The sequence below is a fragment of the Triturus cristatus genome, chromosome 1_2 (assembly GCF_964204655.1).
Source record: "Triturus cristatus chromosome 1_2, aTriCri1.1, whole genome shotgun sequence".
Taxonomy (NCBI): Eukaryota; Metazoa; Chordata; class Amphibia; order Caudata; family Salamandridae; genus Triturus; species Triturus cristatus.
The window spans coordinates 185,910,770-185,933,687 of NC_140580.1; the positions used below are offsets into that span (position 1 = coordinate 185,910,770).

The 22,918-nt window shown below is 42.7% G+C and overlaps 1 protein-coding gene across 2 annotated transcripts in view; it reads left to right on the forward strand.

Annotated features, from left to right (window-relative positions):
* Window positions 1-22,918, forward strand: part of LOC146867033 (VPS10 domain-containing receptor SorCS1-like) — a 3,068,338-nt gene that overhangs the window by 1,408,343 nt on the left and 1,637,077 nt on the right. For both annotated transcript variants that reach the window (XM_085603449.1, XM_085603451.1), the window contains exon 3: window positions 18,475-18,574. In XM_085603449.1, coding sequence (XP_085459575.1) covers window positions 18,475-18,574 — 100 coding nt within the window. The remainder of the gene's footprint in view (window positions 1-18,474; window positions 18,575-22,918) is intronic.

The window sequence follows — 22,918 nt, forward strand, 5'->3', positions numbered from 1 at the left end:
GTCCAACAGTTTCTTATTGTGCTACACCCATTACATTGTTTAAAGTGAAAATTTACAGATATTGATACTAATGGATAGACTTATTTGTCTATTGCTTGATATTATTAAAGATGAACTAAACAACTATTTTTATTAGGACCAGGATTGTGAGGCCTTGCTTCTGACTCACAGGGCCTTGTATTCCTCTGGTCCTCATTAGCCAGTGGATAGGATTTGACTCTACCATCCCAATGGAGCCTACCACTCTTCCGATGCAACCTTGGCAGAGGTACCTAAAATTCAATGGTCTTAGAGTGCTGGTCGCTCCTTCAAGTATCTGGTTTTTAGGGCATGGAATAGGCTCCTATCTGAACTCCTCATGTTAGATGTGAAGTCACCGTTTTGGAAAAAAGACTGAAAACCTGTCTTTTAGGGCAAACTTAGATGTAGCCAGTTTGGTACCTTTCCTCCATTGTGCCGGTATGCTCTTAGAAGCAGCTGCTTGCTTTACAAATCTTATCATTCACTCATTTTTTTTTACCACAGATGCAACAGAAGATAGTGTGACAATCTGCATGACTATTTTCTCTTCTGTTCAAAGAGCCAATTGGGCTTCGATCCAAAAAGCTGACGGCACTTCATTTACGGTTTCCGTTTTCCGCCCCCGATGCCTGTTCCATGAACTGCTATCACTACTATGGAGTACCGTTCATTCTGGTATTTTAGCCACATTTTTGCAGTTTCATGTTCTAGACATCCTAATGGGAATTATCAAGGGAAATGTGTGGATCTATCAGAAGCCATCTACCACAGTCCTTTCTATATGTTTTTCTCCTTATAATTTACAGGTTCTGATGTAGAAAATGCGTTATCCATGAAGGAGCTGTGGTCTACCCTTGGAACTGCGTTGAAAAGTATCGCTTGACACTTTTTAGGCCAGGCTGATGCAGTGGTGGTAGCCTGTCAGAGATGGGATTTGAGTGCTATTTCATCCGCTACCTAGTTTGCAATGAATCATCTTTGCAGTGTTTGGAAAGCTACTGTTCTCATGTTCGCTTATTGATTTGAAACAGTGTGATTTCATTCACGTACCCATGCTTTACTTTGGATCAATGTATTTGATTGGTGCTTAGATGTATCAAATGTGAATTCAATTGGAGAGGCTCTGATGCTCAACTTTTTTCCATCGATATCTTGATATTGAAGGAGGATGCTCCGCTTCGGTGTGTCAATCAAGCGAGGTCCAGGGAGCTGGAGGACATGTCGGATAGCATCCACATACCAATTGTGCAGGAGTTCCCTCTGCTCTGGGTGGTTGCAGATTGGATATTTATGAATCTTTTACACTGTGGGTTGAGGCGAATCTGTGGAAAACATGTTTTTATGTCATTATACCAATTAGGAATAATTAGTCAGGCACCTGCTACATAGCAACTGTGCAAACATTGTAAAACCATAAAGCAGGAGAAGTGTTCACTGTAACTTCTGACCTCGCCTCCTTAGACATACCAGTCACTGATCAAAGCCATCCTCCGGTTATCAGCTTGTTGGCCTCTTTAGACACACATTGGCAAAGCCAATAGGTTTTTCCTGTGAGAGCAATTGGCTTTGGAGATGTTTGTACAGCCATGTTGATGCTTAGCAGAGTGGCTAAAATTTATTTTTAAAAGTGTTATGCATTTTTTTAATGTGCATTAGCACTGAATTCATCATTGCCCTTTTTCTTATTAATATTATTATTTTTAGCCATCCTGCTATATAGCATGGTTACAAATCATTGCCAAAGTAACAATGCCTGTGCTGTAGGCATGAACAAAAGGAAATGAGAGCACCAAAGGAGCAACCTATTGGCTTTGAAATGCTTTTTAGGTCTCTGCAAAACACCCCTGTTAGTCTGAGTAAATCAGTTGATCTCTCCATGCATACAACATTGTTCCTGGATAAGTTGATGTTGAGGAATTGAGCTTTCTTTCTGCCAAAAGGGGTCACTCCATTTCATGTGCAGCAGATAATTGCCCTTCTGAAATTTTTTGCCCCCCCTCATCCCTTTAAGGAGGAAGAGACTCCTTCATCTGGACCCTAAAATGGCACTAAGTTTTTATATTGATTGTGCCAAAGACCATCGGGTGAATGATCAGCTCTTTGTAATGTTTTCCAGAAGGACCATCTCCCAGAAAATTGTTCTCTGCATTTAGATCTGCTAGGAACTGGATTAATAGCCTCCTTAAGGCTTCTGAGCTCATCCCACCAGAGCCGAAGCTGCTACCACTAGGCAACCACACTGAGTTCCAGTCCTGGATATTTGCCTGGTAGCGAGGTGGGCGTTGGTACCCACATACACAAAGCCCTACTGCCTGGATAGCTGGGGTTTTCTAGAGAGGCATTTTGCCTTCTCAGTTTTCATGGATTTTTAGTTTGAGCTAGTTTACAGAACCATGACCCGGGGAAGTACTTTGATGCTATCTATTCATAAGATGAGGAATATGTGGTTAGAAATAGCCATCAGAAGGGCAAGTTACTTACCTTTGGTAACACTCTATTGGATGGATACCCGAATGGCAGATTCCTCACCAAGACTGCCTCCTTTGCATTTTGTGACATTGGCACATTTTCCCCCTAAAAATGTCCTATTTGAGAGATCTGTGCTGCAGCCCTGCCAATCTGCTGATAGGCTCTACCTCTGAGGAAGTGAACAGCGTAAGACAGCAACTGACATCAGCCTGTTGGGGTGGCGCTTATTTGCAACTCTGCTTGTCACTTCCGGAGAGGAAAGGTGCTAGCGCAGAGCCACACACCGCTACCTGCAGGCACCCAGAAGTAATACTTTAAATTGTCCAGATTCAGCCTGATGCCTGGGCAATATTCACAGGGTGAGTAATCTGCGATGAGATAGAGGATCAACCAGAAAGAGCTGTAAAGCAGGTAGTAACTTCTTCTTTGTACCTAAAGATTTGTTAGTTTTTTTGCTTTCCCCCCCCTTCTCCTTTACTCAATTGGTGAAATGCCCCAATTTTACTAAGTGCGATATGAGATTTGGCTCATGAATATGTTGGGTAATGAGCGCTCCTTCTTTTCCATGTTCCCATCATCTTCCACATCTTTGAGTAACCAGATCCAGGAAACGTATTATATATTGTAATCGTTCGCTCCATTTACAAAATCGCTTATGCTAACCAAGTTGCAGAGATCATGCCACTAACAGAATCACTTTTTCTGTTATTGCATTGAAATGTTCTAGGCAATGAATTTTGAGATGGACTAGGTGCGCTAATGAAATTCAGCAGTTGTGCTTAAGCTATGCAGGAAAAGATTGTTATTATACCATAATGGAAATGTCAATTGCCTTGACTAATAAAAAGTGTCAATGCATAAGAATGACTTTATTTCAATGCCGACTTCCTTACACACATTTTGCAAAATGTAAATTAAACTAGAAATATTTTACCACAGTGTGGACCTCTTATCTATTAAGTCAGGTAGTCAGGGATTCAGTGCATGCTCTGGGCATTAAGGCCATATTATATGCACCGGCTTTATTCAGCAGTAATGAAAGCCTTTTCACACCGGTTTCACATAAAACATTTGCTTTTAGATTAGCGCTTAATACTTTGCCTTTGAATTTTATATCAGGTTTCATCCCAGTAATACATTAAGGACTTTCTTCTCGTCAGAAAAAGACATATCTGCTCTGTTTGTGAAGCATTTTGGAAGTCTTTTTTTGGCTGCATTACAAGATATCTCAAACTTAAAGTAAAGTTTGTTTTTTTGCTTCATTAGTGTCTTCCTCTGATATAAAGTTCCGCCTGTCAGTGCATAGCAAATGAAACTGATGATGCAAAGAGAGGAGATATTGAGGGAAGGGGATTAGGGTGATATAACAAGTGTTACATTGCATTAGATGGGGGGGGGGCATAGCTGCCCGAATATTTGGACTACAAGGGATAACCAAAGGGTGGGGTGGAAAGGTGGACTCTGTATATGCTTTATTACATATAGCTGTGTGCAAGTTCCCTCAGCTGTCCTGTTTGAACCAGCAACGTGAAAACGATCCAATCCGCAAAGTCATTTCTTTTCTGCATTATGCCGCTTCCTTGACCCTGATATGAGTTACTTGGCGGTATCTACTCCAGAATTCCAGAGTCTCTCAGTAGTATCACCATCTTTTATTAGTGCTTTAATGAAAGTCTTAGACCTCACTTATAATAGTCTGGATTCTTGTTATCTGACGTATTTCTCTGAAAATATGTTATCTATTTCTTGCTTTTCATGTTCAGTTGCTTATAATGTGTATCAAAAGTGATGAATTTACCCACATTTGTGTCTCTTATTTTAGAAGAAACCGTATTTATTACAATATGATTTGATAAATACAATAAAGGGCGTTGCAGTGATAATGATGAGTTATGTTTATTTTGTATTTTTATTATTCCTAAATACTAAACCAAAAAATGCATCATCACTTTTCAGAGTTCAGTTTACACTCTAAAGAACTATACATACAGCAGCTAATGGAAGTTTGATCAGCTAAACCCCTTTGTTTTCACAATATTTGAATTTGTCGGGGGTTTTGACAGATGACTTAAACAACTGTGTGATAAGTAAATTGAACCTTTTCGGTGGTAAAAGCTGTTGGTGGTGTTTACTTTCTTGTGAAGAATGATATTCCTTCATTTGTTACTGACTTAGAAAGTGCCTTTTTGCACGGTAGAGAGCATCGTGGCGCTGGTAAGCACTAGTGAGCAACAGACTAAGGACAAGATCTAACATGCTGCAAAGTAGAATATATTTTAGGGCAGCTGGAGTGAAAGGTGATTATGTATACCGCGGCTGTGGAAAGGGAGTTTGTACATCAGTGGGCACAGACCTAAGGGGCCGCCATCCAGTTCCAGTCTGCAGGATCCATGAGATGTGCAGAATGAAAGGAGCTTATGTTGGCATGCCTGGAGAATTCTTTCTTCAGGCCAGGCTGGTCAAGTGCAAGAAATATATTGTGCATAATGCACAGGACTTTAAAATGAACTTTGAGCATCAGAAAAAGCCAGCGCTGATTATTTCTAGCCTCGCATGCATGGTCAAATCTCATAATACTCACAGCTTACTGACTGCAAAGTTTTGAACAAATTGCAACTTACCAATTGCTGCTTCAGAGAGGGCATTGTATAGCCGGTTACAGCAGTCTATGAGGGATTCAACACATGAGTTGGTCAAACCATTTGAGGTCTCAGGGCTTGAATGGGAGGATTTTTCTCATCCGGCTGACGCAGAAAGAAGAAATAGAATGTATTTGTAACCCAAGGAAATATCGTTTTCAAACAACTCTTCCAGGTACTTTACCTTGGTTAATGGTACATTAAGGTTTTCCAGCTGGTACGCCCACACAGAATCTTGCTAGTGGATCTTCTTCCCACGTACTAGCAGCAGTTTAGAGACCCAGTACTTTCGAAATATTTGCAAACCTCCACTGCTGAATAATTGGAAGACTGATTTTTTTAGATTTTTTTTTTATCCTGACACACTCTGGTCCAGGTAGTCAATGAGCATTGTCCTCACTGTTTATTGCTACAAAATATCTATAGGATATTATAGACTGGGCTAGGGGTCAAACAGATATTGACAAGCATGGGTGAAAGTGACAAGCATGCAGGCATTGCACTGAACTTTGAAATTGTGGGAAGGGCAAGGAGACAGCCGTACAACCTGTAAGCAGCGTTCCAAAAAGGCGATAGCAAGGCATCCATGCTGTTTGATATTCCCACCTCTTCTAGCCTGGCTGGAAGGATGGTAGTGGTTAACACTTTCGAAACAGGGTATGGGTATGGGTATGCCATACGTGGTTTCTGTGTTCGACATGCCACTGGATCCAAGCTATTCTGGCTGATTAGGGGTGATACCCAAAACCGGTCCTTTGATGCTTGTTTCCAGTCCAGGGAGGACCTGCCATGGCAGTTCGGTCTGGACTGTTCCCATGAGGATCAGGGTCAATAATGATTTGCATATTGCTGTGGCTATGATGTTGAATGATGTCAAAAAATTACGATGGACTGGGATGCGTCCCAAGTAGTTACCAGTGGCTGAGAATAATTCAAGCATTCCATCCATCACTTTTATTTTTATATAGTTCAGTGTGACTCCATCTTCACAATGACTTTCTAATCCCAGTTATTAAGCCCACCCGAAGCTTAACACTTTACTATTGTTTCAAAAGAAGTATATGTTTTGGCGCTCGCGATAATATCTGAATGCTTATTCATTTTATAGATTTGTGGTTGCCTTGGAAACCTGCTCCCCAATGCAGACTGTAGAGCATTTCACATTCGTATATATTTGTTTTTATTGCTTAGATCTGTCAGTCAATATTTACTTAAATCACAAGTAACTGAGGCAAGTAGTACTGGACCCTCTTTAATGTCATTGTTCTAAGCCTGACAAAATCATATGCTTATCCTTTTGAATACATTCACTGGGCGCATTCTGCTACAGTGGAGTATATGGGAAACCATGCATACACACTGCTGTCTTTTTCTCTACCTTTTTTCAACTTCCTTACATGGCATGTAATGGGGCGGCTGCTATGTGACCATCAATTTCCTATTATAACCTCTAACAAAATGGCATCTTGGGACCTGACGATACTGTGCGAGCGACTTGTGCTATTTAAATACCAACACCATGGGATTTGGACTTGAACAGGTTTTGTTTTCTGCATTGTAGATGTTGGTCCTTTCTCAAGCAAAATGCTAGTTTTCTGATATTTACTGGGCAGTTTCACCTTGTAAGTGTTGGTTGGTTTTAGTAAGTTCATAACCTCACCGCACTTATTGGGTCTGGAATCTGTTATCTGAGAGTTTGAATCAGATCCCTGCAACATAGCATCAATGCCTAAACACCAATATAACTGCATGCTTTCCTCAGAGTTACTTTTAAGAGCTGTATTGTAAAGGTCTTTAATATGCACACTCAATATCTGAGAAAATAACACTTGTTTAACGTATTTAAGAGCAATAATTTAAGGTGGGAAACACGTATTCTTAACACTCAATTTATTGGTATTCATTTGCACCTAGAATTTGACCTGAATGACAGACACACCTCTGCAACAGATTCTTTAACCCCCTGTGCTATCTTACCAAAAAGAGAGACTGCATTTGAGTGCCTGTACCTCAGTGCCAGAGTACACCATCACCAGCAGAGATGGCTTGACAGACTTCATTGGGTGTGTAGGAATTGTGATGAGAGTGCCTGCTATAAATGTGCATTGCAAGAGCTCTGCACATGTTTGACTACTAGTATATTACATACATGATGCAGGTCAGGGCATAGGTGGTTTGTAGTAGCTCTGTGTATCTATCAAAACTAGAGTGAAAGGGTTGGAGGTGAACTGGAATTCAGGGTAAAAGACAATTTCAAGAGCTTTGTGCATAACTCAATACTAGAAATGTATGCACATGGCTTCTAGAAGGCCATACGAATGAAAAACTGTGCTATGTGATTGCCAGTAACAAAACATAATACTTAAGGAGCACTCAAAGAAGCACTACAGTCTTCCATCACAAGGCAACCCTGACAACCTTCAAGGTTTGCCTGCCCCTTCAAATCAAGGTCAGACATCACTTCCACAACAGTGGGACTGGGTCAGAAAAAGGACAGGGCACAAAAGCATATGTGGCCTCCATTAGTGAATCCAATAGCTAAAAATGTGGCCAAAATTTGGCAAATAGGGGAAGTTTTGAACTTGTAAAGATGTACTTGCTACAGACAATATTTGTGGTGATATCAGGGAATGTAAAAGAAAAAACTGGCCCTCCGGAGAATAAAACAAGCCCGCCACAGCCAAAAAATGATCCACACACTGACTCGACACAACCCACCCAACAGCAGCCAGCTTAAAATGTTCCCTCTGCCTGCCCTTCCGAATTATGGCCTTTTACTACTCACAGGCCACAGACTTACTGAACGAGTGCCCAAGGCAGAAGGCAGCTTCCCAGAAGCGGGTAATGTACCCATAGCCAATCAGCAGCCTTATTTATACTCGACCCAATGGATGCCCTTGGATCTGGAACTCTTCAGCAAATGGTGGATGAAGACAAGGGCATCACGTTTGTGCCTGTTTAAGCCAAGAAATTCCAAAAGCCAGAGCACCTCAAGTAAGCCTATAATATGCGCCTGTCTCATGTATCGCAATTCCACGTGCCTAAACTAACAGCCTGACTGTGCAAACACAGACACACACCTTTCAGGTAAGATAAACACCAAAACTTCATCCGCATATCACTTGTGCACACTCTACCATTAGTGCAAACCATCAGACTCCTCATTACCAATGCACAATCCACAATCATCTACACTCCTGACATAGATGACACCATCAATAATTGCAACCTAGATTCCCTATTCATTTTGGAGACCTGGCTTACCTCTTTTGCCACTCCTCCCAGAAGCTCTCATCACTGTAGACTACCACATCAAATTTTAAAATTGCACATGAACGATTCAAAGAGAATGTACCATCATCCACAAGTCCTTCTTGCCCTGGACCATAGATTTTTGGACACCTCTCCTGCCACCTCCTACTCTCAGCATCATTCACCCTGATGTAGAGATCCCCGACCCAAAAAGAACTTAAAGTATTTTAATTGAAAAAATCGTAGACTAAATCACTTCCTCTTCAAAGCAGCTCTACCCACCCTACCTTCTTCAGAGACTTCAACTCATCTGACAAATCGGTAGCAATGTAAAGAAGAAATCTCTTGATACATTTATCTAGACACTGGAAATCAATCAGTCCATCTCCAAATCCAATCACTCCATAGGTAACATCCCCTCTTCTTCCTGTCAGCATCAACTACAAATCACAGAGAGAACTCAAATCACCTGGGTCAACCTAAGAAAGAAAACCAACCTTTATTCTATCAAAGCTCTCCGTATGCGACGCTTTAAGAAGACCTCATCCACGGTACATCAGATGTTAGCACACTCCTCAACATCTACAACACTACACTGACAATTGCATACAATTCAACGCATGTTTGAAACACAAGACGCTAATTAAACTTTCAGCACAGTGGGTGGTGGAGTCTGGTAAACTTAAAGTGGTGGAGCTTAAACTGCTGGGCTATGCTGAACTGAGCGAATTCAACAAGTGAACCCACTCTACCCAGAGCGATTCAAAGGAGGCAAGGATTTAGGCAAAAAAAATATTAAAAAATAGTGGCCAAAGTGGTGCATCTTATACACTGTTTTTCAAAATAAATTTACAGAAAAGCTGTAGTGTTTATAGGCTGTGTAAATAGTCCCGACACACACTGTCAACTCCTATACTTTTTCGACCTGTAAGAGGTATCCTCCTTCACTTCCACCTCTTAATTTTCCCATCCTACATTTTCCACATATAATGTCAAACATACACCGTGACTGAAAATCTACTTTAAGGATGCGGGGGTAGGACAATGAAAATATTTCATTATCTTAGGACCCAGCATAACTATCACTCAGGTAAGACAGATCTTACAGATTCAGAGGGATCTACCCCATAAGTGGCAGAGACTTGTTAGGTTGAGACAACATAAACCAATGTCATGGGTCAAGCAGTGGATTTATATTTAGTGATGATACAATCATAAAAGAAATCCATATTGATATCAGTGTCTCCATTAATCATAGTATAGCAGCCATAGCAGAAAGTGTCCTGTGGTTCTAACGAAATGTCACTATAACTTCCATAATAGCAAGACATATCAGCAACTTAATGTCAATTAAGCATTCAAATATTTGGTAAATACATTTTTTACACTCTTTAAATCTTCATACATTATTGTGTCACTTGATAAAAAAAATAGTACTTTAAAGCAGGCATTAGAATGACAAAAACGAGTCTACTACTACTAATGGAAGCTGGCCAGTGGCATGGAAGGAATTATGCCACTTATGGGTTAGGCAGAGCTGCAGGTTAAGTCATAGAACAGGGCTGACATGGTCAGATGTGATACTCAATTATGGAGAATGGCACACCGGTCACATAAATCAGCAACGCATATTTAACCTATTTTAGCTACCAATGGGGACTCTTCCGCCAGTGCAAAGGCATGCAAAGCACAAGAGTGTTGCTGTCGTTTGCAAGAAGTGGTAGAGCTCAGGGAATTCTATTCTGAAGGCGTGCAGACTGTGCATCTCGGATTGCTGCCACTACAGGGAGTAAGAGGCATATGTGCTACATGAACCAACTATTCAATCTAGCATTGCATATTTGTCAAGCTGCCAACCTGGACAAGTTAATGTGTGCAATGGAGAGTCATTCAGGGTTTTGAGCAGGATGTGAAAACGTGATACATCTTAGGCAAAAGTGAAACAAATTGATAATTCCACACAATGCATACTTTCTCTGGAAGTTGTGATGCACACCCAAAAAGGTACATTGTTAGATAGAGAGATGTTCTTTATGTCTCATGTGGCTTAGATGCTCTGGTCCTGCTCGCTCTCTTCCTCCCATGCAACCTTATTTATCTCCTCCTCACAGCATATGTTCTCTCTCTCTTTTGTGTGCTCTCTCAACCATTTTTCTCACTTCTGCAGCCACCCTTTTTTTTCCATTTAAGCGTTTTTTGCTCTTTTGCTGTAGACCCCTGGTGTTGGATTTACACTTACAATCCACCCTTCCCTTGCCAATCCCACCTCATTTACTGCACAACCATCTGCATGCATATCCCTAGATGGTCACCTCAGTCATCTATCAAATAGACCCTAGTCATGTGGGACACCTACAATCAAATTCTGCTCTTTAACTATTTACACACTGATGGACATTTTTCAAATTTGACATTGTGCGTTTCGGCTTACGAATCCCAATGTCAACACTGCCTTTGGCTAAAATTACTTAAGAAATCCCTTATGCCTTCTCAGCTGCATAATGATAAACCTAAATCTCACAATGAACATCCCATTGCAGCAAGCAGTTTAGTGGACTCTGATCATAAGAAATACTATGAAGGGACCAACAGAGCTAAACAAAGCTTCCAGCTTCTTGAAAACCATGTGCAGCAGCCCTATTTCTCACACTTCACCCAACACACCATTACATCCCAGAACATGATATCCGCACCTTGGGGGACATCAAACATGACAAGAAACACTTCCCACAGAAGATGAATAAAAACAGGGACAACACGGTATTACCACACACCATACATGGGGAATAGGCAAGGGCTTACACACCCCACATAAGGGTAATAAGCATTATATAAATATTAGAATGCAAGCTGATACATGTGAGAAAACGGGATACGACTAAGAAATATGGCTTGATAGATATGTACTAAAAAGCTGCATTGGTTTTATGAGAGCAGTGTTAAACTCAAACAAGCACATAACACAGATGTATCTCATATATCAGTGTCGAGCAAAAAAAGAATCTTTTGAACAAAAAAGAGGTTCTGGGCAAAGTTCTCCATGGCAGTCCAAAAATATTTCTCGGTATTGTTTTCTGCAATTTTGCATTTCTAATTTGTCACGTTTTCCTTTTTGCAGGCAAGAGCTACAGGGTAAGGGGTGACGCACATTGCATCTCATTATAAAACCTGCTGCAGGGTTTAGGTTTTAAAACAGATGAAGCTAAACTGGATGATCTGACCTACATGAAAAGTACATTGCTTTTAGTCACAATAATAGTGCTGTTGAGCTTTCATACGACATAGTCCCAATAATAACGTGTTATGTTGGAAAGCGAAACATGTTAATAACTAAGTTTTAGTCCTTTTCTGCCTTCTGAAGAATTATTAAGCATTTTGTGTTATACAGAGCAGCAACCCGAGAGCTGAGAAGTTGAAACACACTTGCAGACCTGTGAATACAGAAAACGCCTTAAATTGTATTTCTCTGTTCATTATCACCGTGCCTACTCTTTACCATATACCTGGGTGCCCGACCTGTGTTACATTTATTTAATGTCTTTAACCATGTCTAAACATTGCTGATTCACTTTCACAGATTCTGGTAAAACAGGCAGTCAAAAATAGCAGGTGCATTTTATGAACCCACTGCATGGTGCAACTTAGTATGCAACCACCCTAGGCTCAGGAAGACAGAGTTGTGATCTTCTGGTCTCTTTAGTGCCTAACAGCTGTTCAGTGCAGACCCAGCACACACAGGTCCAGCAGGTGTCCACAGACAATGCAAAGTGGTTCTGAGAGCACTGGAAGAAACTGGAAATGTCTGCCATGGTCAGCATTGTGTTCCTTTCAGGTCCATGCTTTCTTCTCAGCCTTTGTCCCTCAATGGCTGACCCTTAATGAAGATGAATCCATGGGCAAAAGATGTGGAGAGCTAGGGATGGGACTTAGAGGTTGCCTTATTTGAAGCGAGAAATTTCACTGCCCGAAGTGATGCGTCCATTGCTGACTGATTATGGCATTAGTCCTAGTCCTACTTTCTCACCTTCCTCCTTAACCAATGACGCCTTTGCATCTTTAGACCCACCCCTAGCCTACAAAAGCACCCCCTGCCCTCACCACCTCTTGTAAGTAAACAAGCCAAGCTTAGAACTCAGTTGGACCACACCGGGAGGAATCCTGAAGGAAGGTGAGGGAGAAGGACTAGGAGCAATGCCATTATATCAGTAGGTATTGGACGCATTATCACCCTTCCCTCCCTCACCTTCCTTCTTAATCAATGATGAAATAGCAAGCAAAAACAGAGACGGATAACTGAGTGATGAATAACACACTTTAATATCGTTCACAAATAACAAAAGAACTCCCCTATTCCTTCATAGGAGACAAGACTCTGTGACTCAGGACATTAGCCAAATGTTCCAGCCCAGCAATCGGATAGTGGCAGACAAAAGTGCAAGGGGCAAGACCTAGTCACAGCCCTACAAATTTCCACCACAGAGGCTCCCGGCAATTCAGCCACCGTAGTGTACAGCGCCCTTGAATCTTCACCAGAGGATTCACCTCTGTCACCTCATAGGCAAAAAGGACCCAAGAATAAACCAATGACTCAAAGTAGCCATGGATGACTTGTACCCCCGCTAAGTCATGCTGCGTCAGCGTCGGAGCGGGTGTCAGGGATGTCGGTGACACAGAGCTTGAAACTAGTGCTGCAGCTGTTCTTTTGATGTGCTGTGATGGCAATCTGGGGCCTGTGGTGAAGGCTGTGGTTGATGCATCCAGCGAGAACCACGCTTCGAGGCAGACAAAAGTGATGCATCGATGAAAGAGGCACTGGTAGTTGATGCGTGGATTTTCTCCTTAGGATCACCAGGTTTTACTTCCAAGGGTCCAGGAACTGGATTTGGTACCACTTGGCAAGTCAGGACTCTCCTCAGAAGTCGTCTCATCACTGGCAGGTGAAGTCTTTGATGGCAACATCACAAAATAAAATGATGGACAGAGTGTTAAACTTTTCAAACACTCACCCCCAGTCACATATCTGGGTTTAATCCATCGTTATTTTGCACGTCACTTCATTCTAGTTTGGACCCACTCATATGCAAATCAGTCTTGACCCTGCTCCCCATGGGAACAGTCCAGCCCGAACTGCCAAGCCAGGTCCTCCCTGGATCAGAAACAACCATCCTGTGATCGGTTTCAGTGTCTTTGATGGCCCTGACGCTTCTGACAGGAGGTAAGCTCAACTCAAGCCCTTAGAGAACCTTGGAAACAAGGTACAGAAAGCAAAGTCCAGTCCTTTCACTCCCAGGATAGAAGCAGAAGGCCAGCACAACAAAGCAACAGGAAGAGTGGCAGTCCCGCCTCCAGCAGCCAGCTCTTCTTCCTGGCAGAATGTCCTCAGTTCAGAAGTGTTCTGAGTTTTCGGGGGCTGTCAGAGGTCCAATACTTATACTACTTTCTGCCTTTGAAGTAGGCAAATTTCAAAGCAAAGTCTCTGTAGTGCAAAAGGTCCTGCCTTTCCCTGGCCTGGTCCCAGACACATTACAGGGGTAGAGACAGCTTTGCGTGAGGACAGGCACAGCCATATTCAGGTGTCAGTGACACCTCCTTCCACCACTGAAGGGCCATCAGTATATGCAATGTACATTTCAGCTCCCTTTGTGTGATTCTCTAGAGTGCATGTACAAGAGCATAACTGTCAGTCAACACAGAAGTGTATTCTACCGACAGGCATTGGCACAGAATGGTTAAGCAAGAAAATGCCCACTTTCTAAAAGTGGCATTTTCAAACATGCAATTTAAAAGCCAACTTCACTAAAAGATGTATTTTTAAATTATGAGGTCATAGACCCCAAACATCCACCTGATCCCAAAGGGAAAGTACACTTAAAAGATATTTCAAGGCAATCCCCATTATACCCTTTGGGAGAGAGAGGCCTTGCAATAGTGAAAAAACAAAATTAACAGTATTTTATTGTTAGGACATGTAGAACACACCAGTACATGTCCTACATTTTAATACACTGTGCCCTGCCCATTGGGCTACCTTGGGCCCCCCCTTGTGGGTGACTTACATGTAGTGAAAGGAAAGGTTTGGGCCTGGAAAGTGGGTACACTTGTCAGGTCGAAATGGCAGTTTATAACTGCACACACAGACACTGTAGTGGCAGGCCTGTGTCCTGTTTTCAGGGCTACTCATTTGAGTGGCACAACCAGTGCTGCAGGTCCAGTAGTAGCATTTGATTTAGGGCCCTGGGCACACCTGGTGCACTTTACTAGGGATTTACTAGTAAATCAAATATGCCATTCATTGATAAACCAATCACCAATAGAATTTAGACAGGGAACACTTGCACATTAGCACTGGACAGCAGTGGTAAAGTGCCCAGAGTCTTAAAACCAGCAAAAACTAAATGCAGCACATACTCAATAACAGGAGGTCAGAGGCAAAAAGACAGTGGAAACCACGCCTAAAGATGCAAGGTCTAAAACCAGGTCACAACTCTAATGTCAAGAAAGGCCTGTCTGCTCCTGGCACACTTCCAATTTCTTGATTTCCAATTTCTTGAAGATGCTGACAAAATAACTTCTTGCATCCCCCACAGCTTTGAAGTTTCCAGGATTGGCTCCTAGATTCAAGGTCTAGAGAAGGTTTTAACTTGGTCTTGGACAAGCACTTCTCAGCTCAGCAGCTTGTTCTCCCACAAATAATTGTTCTTCAGAGCAGATAGGGTCCTATCCAACTGACCCTGAGAGAGCCCCTCTAGTCTTGAGGTACATGTGGAGAGCAGGTTACTCCTCGGTGCTCTTTACAAGCAAGTAAGGTTGGATTTGTCTTCAGTTTGTCACAGGAGTGTTCTGCAAAGTGGACCAGAAAATATCACCCATTAATGACTAGTAAACTGAATAACAGTGACACAACTCCCCCAGTTTACACAATCCCCATCATCTGATATCCTACTTCCTGTCTTTCTTGTCTGTACTCTATTAATGGAAGACTTTGTCCAAAATGTCCAAGTCAGGCTTCATTCTTAATAGAATATAGGGATCATTATGATGGTGGCCGGAGGAGCATCCGACCATCATCATTGTGGGATTGGGACCAACCGACAAGCATTCGGCAGTCCCACCCACCAGATTACGTTGCAACAGCCATGTAGGCAGTCAGAAACATCCCATTTTCAATTGCGGCTTGTGCTGTGGCCCAGAAAAGTTATGCAGAACAAGCCACATATGAAAAAGGGATGTTTTGAAACATCCATGCACCGTGTCCAAGGCACCATATAGTGCCTGGCACAAAGTGCATGGATGTATGGGGGCACCATGTATGCCACCCTGTCCGTATAGCAATGGCCAATGGTCCCTTTTCGGCTGCCTGTACATGGTAATGGGACTGCAATGAACAGGCAGTCAGAAAGGGATATACCAATCCATAAAGTGGTGCCTGCACAGGCATCACCCCCATTGTAGGTATTAGGAATCCGACCGCCATCCTATCGGAGGCAGCGGTCCTACCCCCCACCTTTGTGCTCCGACCAGCTGCATTGTAATGAGAGCCATTGTTTGAATGCCAAATACTGCTAACGGAGGGAAGAAAAATCTGCAGAATTGGTTTACTTTTGCCATATTTTCACGCAGCACAAACTATGATTTTTAAAAGTTAACCTTCTAAAACGGGTATCAAAAATCTACCTTCGTCTTTAAACTAGATTTTGTATAAATATTAAAAAGAAGCTTTGAATTAAGTTTCTCTCCAGCTGGAATTGAAAACTAATACAAGTATAACTAGGCACCTCCATAGGAAAATGCTATGTTGCCTATATACTGAAAACATCATTTTTGTATGGGATGAATTATTTTAATATTTAACCTGTAGCCCTTTTATACATTAATCATCTAGCTGTGTGGGCTACAAGGCACTCTGGGTAGTGACTAAGCTATTGTAAAAAAGAAGATATTTCTATATTGCAGAGCATTTTTCCCTGATATGTTGCTGCAGTGTTTCAGGCTGCAGCCACCCAAGCTGCAGTAGCAAAACTGGCACCCACATTTTCCAATCATACATATGGGTGGTTAACATGTATATTGCAGCTGACAAGTCATTTAATTTCCATGTTGCTAGTAAATGACTCTAGCTTTACTGCCATTCAGTAGTATCCCAGTGTGTGTGCTCTGGCTCACAAGTATCACACCATGCAGAGCTAAACTAGCAGTCCAAAAAGGGGAAGTCTAGGGGGCATGTACAAATAGTACCTTGCTACACTAAGTAGTTACGGAAAATAATATTTTATGGTTCACGGAGAACCACCCACTCTGCCTACAAACTAGACAGTTTGTGTGGTTCTTACTGGATATTTCTCTGCTGAGGCATGAGAGCCTGAAACTTTTCAGTTGCTCATACAATGCATTTTACAGATGGGAATGATTAGTTGAAAATACAAGTTTAATGTTTAACTGGACAGCTAATTAGAAATCACAGTTGAAAGACCTAAAACAGCCTCTGACTAACCTTGAAATGTTGGGGACAATATAATAATTTACTAAAAAATAAAGCAAAAGCAAATATAAAGTGTCCCAGTCAAAATAATACTCATATGGATGGATGAAGCACCATGCAGAGCTAAAATGCAGCATCCTCTTTTTTGGAAAGGGTTGTTCTTAATTTGTTAACCATAACTCTTGCCATAGAGATGTAGGTGTAATTGGAAGGAATATTCTCAGGGGTGGCTCCTCCTGCTAAAAGAGGAAAAATAAAATGATAATAAAAGCATTTTTTTTTGCTGGTCTGATAGCTGACGACGCAAGTCTTCAGTGGGGCGGGCTGGGCAAGCCTGTTCGCAGGGGGAGGAGTGGTGGTCACTTTTAAGTGCGCATGTCTGTCTGACTGGCTGTTTTAGGCTGGCCAAACAGACATGCGCACTTAAGTTTCTCCAACCCAACTGTGTTGCACAAGCGGGTTGGAGAAACACCACAGGCTCCCTGGCACTGTCTGAGCAGCAAATGAAGCCACTCAGAGTAATCCTAGAGCTTCCCTCATGCTGGGAATAGTATCCCCAGCATGAGAGAAGTACTGAGATTGGCATCTGGGAGCCTGCACAGTGTGCAGCCAGAGTCGAGGGTCGGGAGAGAGGAGCAAGGTGGCGGTCATTGGAGCGGCAGGTAAGTGGAATTTTAATTATTTTTAATTGTGTGTTAAATTTTGATTATCTCCCCCCCGCCCACCACTAAGCAATGGTAGCTGCCATCACTGAAATTTGTGTAGCAAAGCTAAGTAATCAAAGTCCCATGCTCTGTCCAACACTCCTATTTAGAGAGCAGGGTAAAAGGTGAACATGTAGTAACATGAAATTCTTATTTCTTCCATGATAAGTTCATGGGAAGTGCTTTCGCTGCTGAACTGCAACCGCCTGAGCTAGGACCACATTGTCATCCACACGCACTGAACAAAGAGTCCTCCCAATTTGTCCCAATGGGGACCTGATGATTTACCCAGACAGTCCTGGTGAGAGCCTTTAAGAAAGGGTAGGGTCTCAAGTAATCAACAGCGGGAAGAGGACATTGTCTGGCAAACTATTACTGAACTCTTACAAATACAGGAAGGGAGCCATTGAACAATTAACTGATTATAGTTCATTTAGCCTCTGTGGAGCCATTCTTTCGTCAGACTTTTTGTGTATGCCAAAGCTACTGCTTGAAAACAGCCTGACAATGGTATTTTCTGCTTGTATTCAATTTCTGGCTGTGTAACTGTTTGCTCTGCCCTAGAACCCGGCAGCAAAATTACGTATATATGGTTATGCAAAATGCAATGTTCTGTTATTTGGTATTCATGATGGTAACCTTGGGTTATTTTCTGTTCTCGGTTGACGCTTACTGTTTGTTTATTACTTAGGGCAGCTAGAGAGCATGCTAATCAAATTAGAATGGATTAGGTAAACGTGTATTTAATGGTGCACATACATAATGAATCATTGTAGCAGGCATCCCAAATCTTCTCGAGGGCGCAGGAGAGCCATGGATCTTTGTAGAGCATGCATCACCCCGAGAAATGCCCCAGTGCCCTGTCTTTGTACATACATTCAGACTCATTCGCCCTTGTTTTGAATTGCAGATCCACAGATTATGGAACAACATACGAGAAGATGAACGACAAGGTGGGCCTGAAGACGATTTTGAGCTATCTCTACGTGTGTCCTACAAACAAGCGTAAGGTAAGTGATTCTTTTTAACATTTCACTATGCGTCATAACATGGCTTCAAGACAAATTGCAGGTATTTTCATATTCTTTACATGTTTGTTGGCCTTCTGCTTCTTGAATAGACAAAGGTGAGATTCAAATAGAAACTATTTTCCTGGCATTGTCATTTCCCTCATGAAGAGGGGGGTCGTTTTTCTGATTTTAGGATTGTATCATTTTTATTGATTTTAGGTTACAGCATCCTTCGCCCAATGGCCGGCGAGGTGACATCCAGGACGGGAAAGGAAACAAAGAAGGGGGAGGGGGGGCATAGGACAGGGTCCAACATAGGGAGAGAAACGAAATAGTTCATGCTCATTCATAATAATACCGTTAGATTCTGCTGTCTCCCATTCTTAATAATGCCTTGATTGTCAGCCTAGGTGTTGGACGTGAGTTGCAGGACACAGGTATATTGGGCATGTGAGTTCACGGTATACGGTGGATAAGTGTTTTATGCACGTTCCACACGTTTTCTCAAAATTTGGTAAGCTGTGGGCTATAACAGGTGTTCATTTTTCCATACCTAATAAGTCCCAAATCTTGTGCAGCCAGTCCGTGTGCGTTGGGACTGTGCCCCATTTTGATAGCAGAACCTGCTTTGCTGCTGTTAGACTTGGCACCATTGGCGTTAGTTTCCCTTCCACTTTTTGCTGTTGCCTTCTGTGTTTTTGCTGGTCTAGATGCTTTGGGCAATTTGCCTCTGCTGTTCAATGCCAAAGTGCAAGTGCTCCCTATTGTAAATTGCTGTTATGGATTAGTGATTCCATGATTGGTTATTTGATTTACTTGTTAGACTCTAGTACAGTGCACCATGTGTGCCCAGGGCCTGTAAATCAAATGTTCCCTTAGCGTTGGAATATCCAGTGGATATATAGATACAGTTAGATTTTCGGAAAAGATTCTTAGTAGTTAATCATTCACTTCAAATAACAAAGGAAGAAAATTTGACAGGACAGTGGGTTAAGTGAGAATTGGTTTGAGAGAGAAAATAAGTACAGTTTTTCAGTATTTCAAAAGGTGGGTGAATTTCCAAAGTAGGAGATCTTTCAACATCACCATGTGTGTATTAACCGGTGCCCGCAAGGTACTGTGAATCTTTGACAGTTACAAGTTTAGGAGGTAGCTTTCCTGCTGCTGCTCAGGGCTGAGACCATCAGTTGCTTACATTCATTACTTGTGATTCTGAACTCCATTTCCTTTCTCTTTTGTAAGTTCGAGAGTAAGTGTTAAGACCTAAAAGGAAGGGCAGCTATGATTTCCGTGCTGACACTTAGGAGGCCGCAGAGGACACTAATCCCCTGCACTCTTATGTCCTCTCTATGTTGGGCGCAACATCTGCTTGCACGGATGGGAAAAGCAAACTTCTCTTGCCTAGGTCAAATTTAGTGTACTTAATACAATGTTATGGACAGCATGGGTGAAATTTCAAATTCACTCATCCATTATAAGAAAGCAAAAGCTCATCTGTAACATGTCTCACTGCCGTATTGAGCCTGCTGTGAGCTGCTTTGAGCAGTGGTAGCTCCTCCGCTAAGGTGGAGGAGCATCGCGCTGCTGCTTTTCAGCAGTGTAAAAAAGGAAAAATAAAATGATAACCCGATGTTATTATAATTAAATTTTTCCCTACTGAAGCATTTTTGCGTGCGCGAGCTGGGCTTCTCTGCTCAGGGAGCAAGGGGAGGAGTGGTAAGTGCACACTGTCAGTGCGCATGATGGTTTGGCTTGCCAAACAGTCATGCGCGCTTTAACTGTTCTCCACCAGTTGTAATGCACAGTCTGAGACGAAAACATGCACAGGCTTCCACTGCCTGTCTGAGCGCCGAACCACGGTGCTCAGAACAATCACAACGCTGCTGACAGTAGCGGAGTGATTGGTTTAGGGGAGCCTGTATGCTTTCTGCTTCCATTCTGACCAGAAGAGATACGGAGAGACGCGGTGAAAAGGTAAGTTTTTTTCTTTTTTCCACCACCCCCGATCTGTGCCAGCCACCTATGGCTTCAAGACTGTTGGTTTTACCAAAATGTGTACACTAGACAACTTGAACGATTTTTCAAACATACATATTGATCAATACAGGAATAATATTTCTGAGCAAGCACTGCTTGCCTACTTTACCTAGGAGCACTCCATCTGAACGAAGGTCTTTTGAAGTGTAGCATCACCCAGAACAAAAACAGTACACCTGGATGTTTCTGATAAATGGAGCAGTATCCTCATAACAGGGATAAAGGAAAGACTTCTTGTAAAGTCTCAGTTTTATGTGAATTAGCCTCTTAATTCCCTGTACACACCCACTTTTCCTAACAAACACTGAGTTACCTTTCATAGCTTCCAAAAACGAATCGATAGCACCCAAATAAAACACCAGAATGAGCTGATGGTAAATCATTTGATGTGTATTAGACCTGACATCCCTGACATGGTATTCACCCAAACGTGTTGACGTCACACTTCCTGTTTGTTAGAATCATTGTTGTTGGCTTTAGGACTCTAGCACTGATTAGCAGTGTTTGCGTTCTCGCCTTCAAACCTGGTTGAATTGACCTATATTGAATAGGCACATTTAATTTGCTTGTAAGTCTTTAGTGGATGGTACTACATGCAACTAGGGCCTGTAAATATAATGCTACCAGTGGGCCTGCAGCACTCATTGAGAGGGCCACTAAAGTAGCCTTTTCAAACATGTCTCAGGCCTGCCACTGCAGCCTGTAGGTGTTATCTAAAGCAATGGGGTAACCCAGTATCCCTCAGAACCTGGGCATATATGATAAAGGTAATATTTGGTTCTGTCGGGTCAAACAATTTCTTTGAAGTTTTCAGTATACAATGCAATTGAAATAAAACGTGCACTTGAACACTGCTCTTCTCTTCCTCACTCTCTGTCCTTGTGCATCATGCTGCTCTTCTCCTCCTCACTCTCCTTCCTTGTCCCTCACTCTGCTCTTCTCCTCACTCTCCTTCCTTGTACCTCATGCTGCTCTTCTCCTCACTCTCCTTCCTTGAACCTCACCCTACCCTTCTCCTCACTCTCCTTCCTTGTGCCTCACACTTCTCTTCTCCTCACTCTTCTTCCTTGTGCCTCACGCTGCTCTTCTCCTACTCACTTTCTGTCCATGTACCTCATGTTGCCCTTCTTTTCCTCAAACACCTTTATTGTGCCTCACACTGCTCTTCTCCTCACCCTCCTTCTCTTTGCACCCTGCTGCTCTTCTTTTCCTCACGCACCTTCATTGTGCCTCACAATGCTCTTCTCCTCACCCTCCTTCTTGTGCCCCATGCTGCTATTCTCCTCCTCACCCTCCTTCCTTGTAAATCAATCTGCTCTTCTCCTCACTCTCCCTCCTTGTACCTCATGCTGCTCTTCTCCTCCTCACTCTCCTTCCTTGTCCCTCACACTGTTCTTCTCCTCACTGTCGTTCCTTGTACCTCACACTGCTCTTCTCCTCACTCTCCTTCCTTGTACCTCATGCTGCTCTTCTCCTCACTCTCCTTCCTTGAACCTCACCCTGCTCTTCTCCTCACTCTCCTTCCTTGTGCCTCACGCTTCTCTTCTCCTCACTCTTCTTCCTTGTGCCTCACACAGCTCTCCTCTTCCTCACTCTCTGTCCTTGTGCATCCTACTGCTCTTCATTTCCTCATGCACCTTCATTGTGCCTAACACCACTCTTCTCCTCACCCTCCTTTTTTGTGCCTCATGCTGCTCTCCTCCTCCTCGCTCTACTTCCGTGTGCCTAACTCTCCTCTTCTCCTCACTCTCCTTCCTTGTACCTCACGCTGCTCTTATCCTCACTCTCCTTCCTTGTACCTCACACTGCTCTTCACCTCACCCTCCTTTCATGTGCCTCATGCTGCTCTTCTCCTCCTCACTCTCCTTCCTTGTCCCTCACTCTGCCTTCTCCAATCTCTCCTTCCTTGTATCTCAAGCTGCTCTTCTCCTTACTCTCCTTCCTTGTGCCTCATGCTGCTCTTCTCCTACTCACTATCTGTCCATGTACCTCATGCTGCTCGTCTTCTTCATGCTACTTCATTGTGCTTCATGTTGCTCTTCTCCTCACTCCAGTTCTGTGTGCCTCCCACTACTCTTCTCTTCACTCTCCTTCCTTGTGCCTCATGCTTCTCTTTTCCTCACTCTCCTTCCTTGTGCCTCACGCTGCTCTTCTCCTAACTCTCCTTCCTTGTGCCTCACACTGCTCTTCTCCTTCTCATTCTAATTCCTCATGCCTCACACTGCTCTTCTCCTCACTCTCCTTCCTTGTGCGTCACGCTGCTCTTATCCTCACTCTCCTTCCTTGTGCCTCATGCTGCTTTCTCCT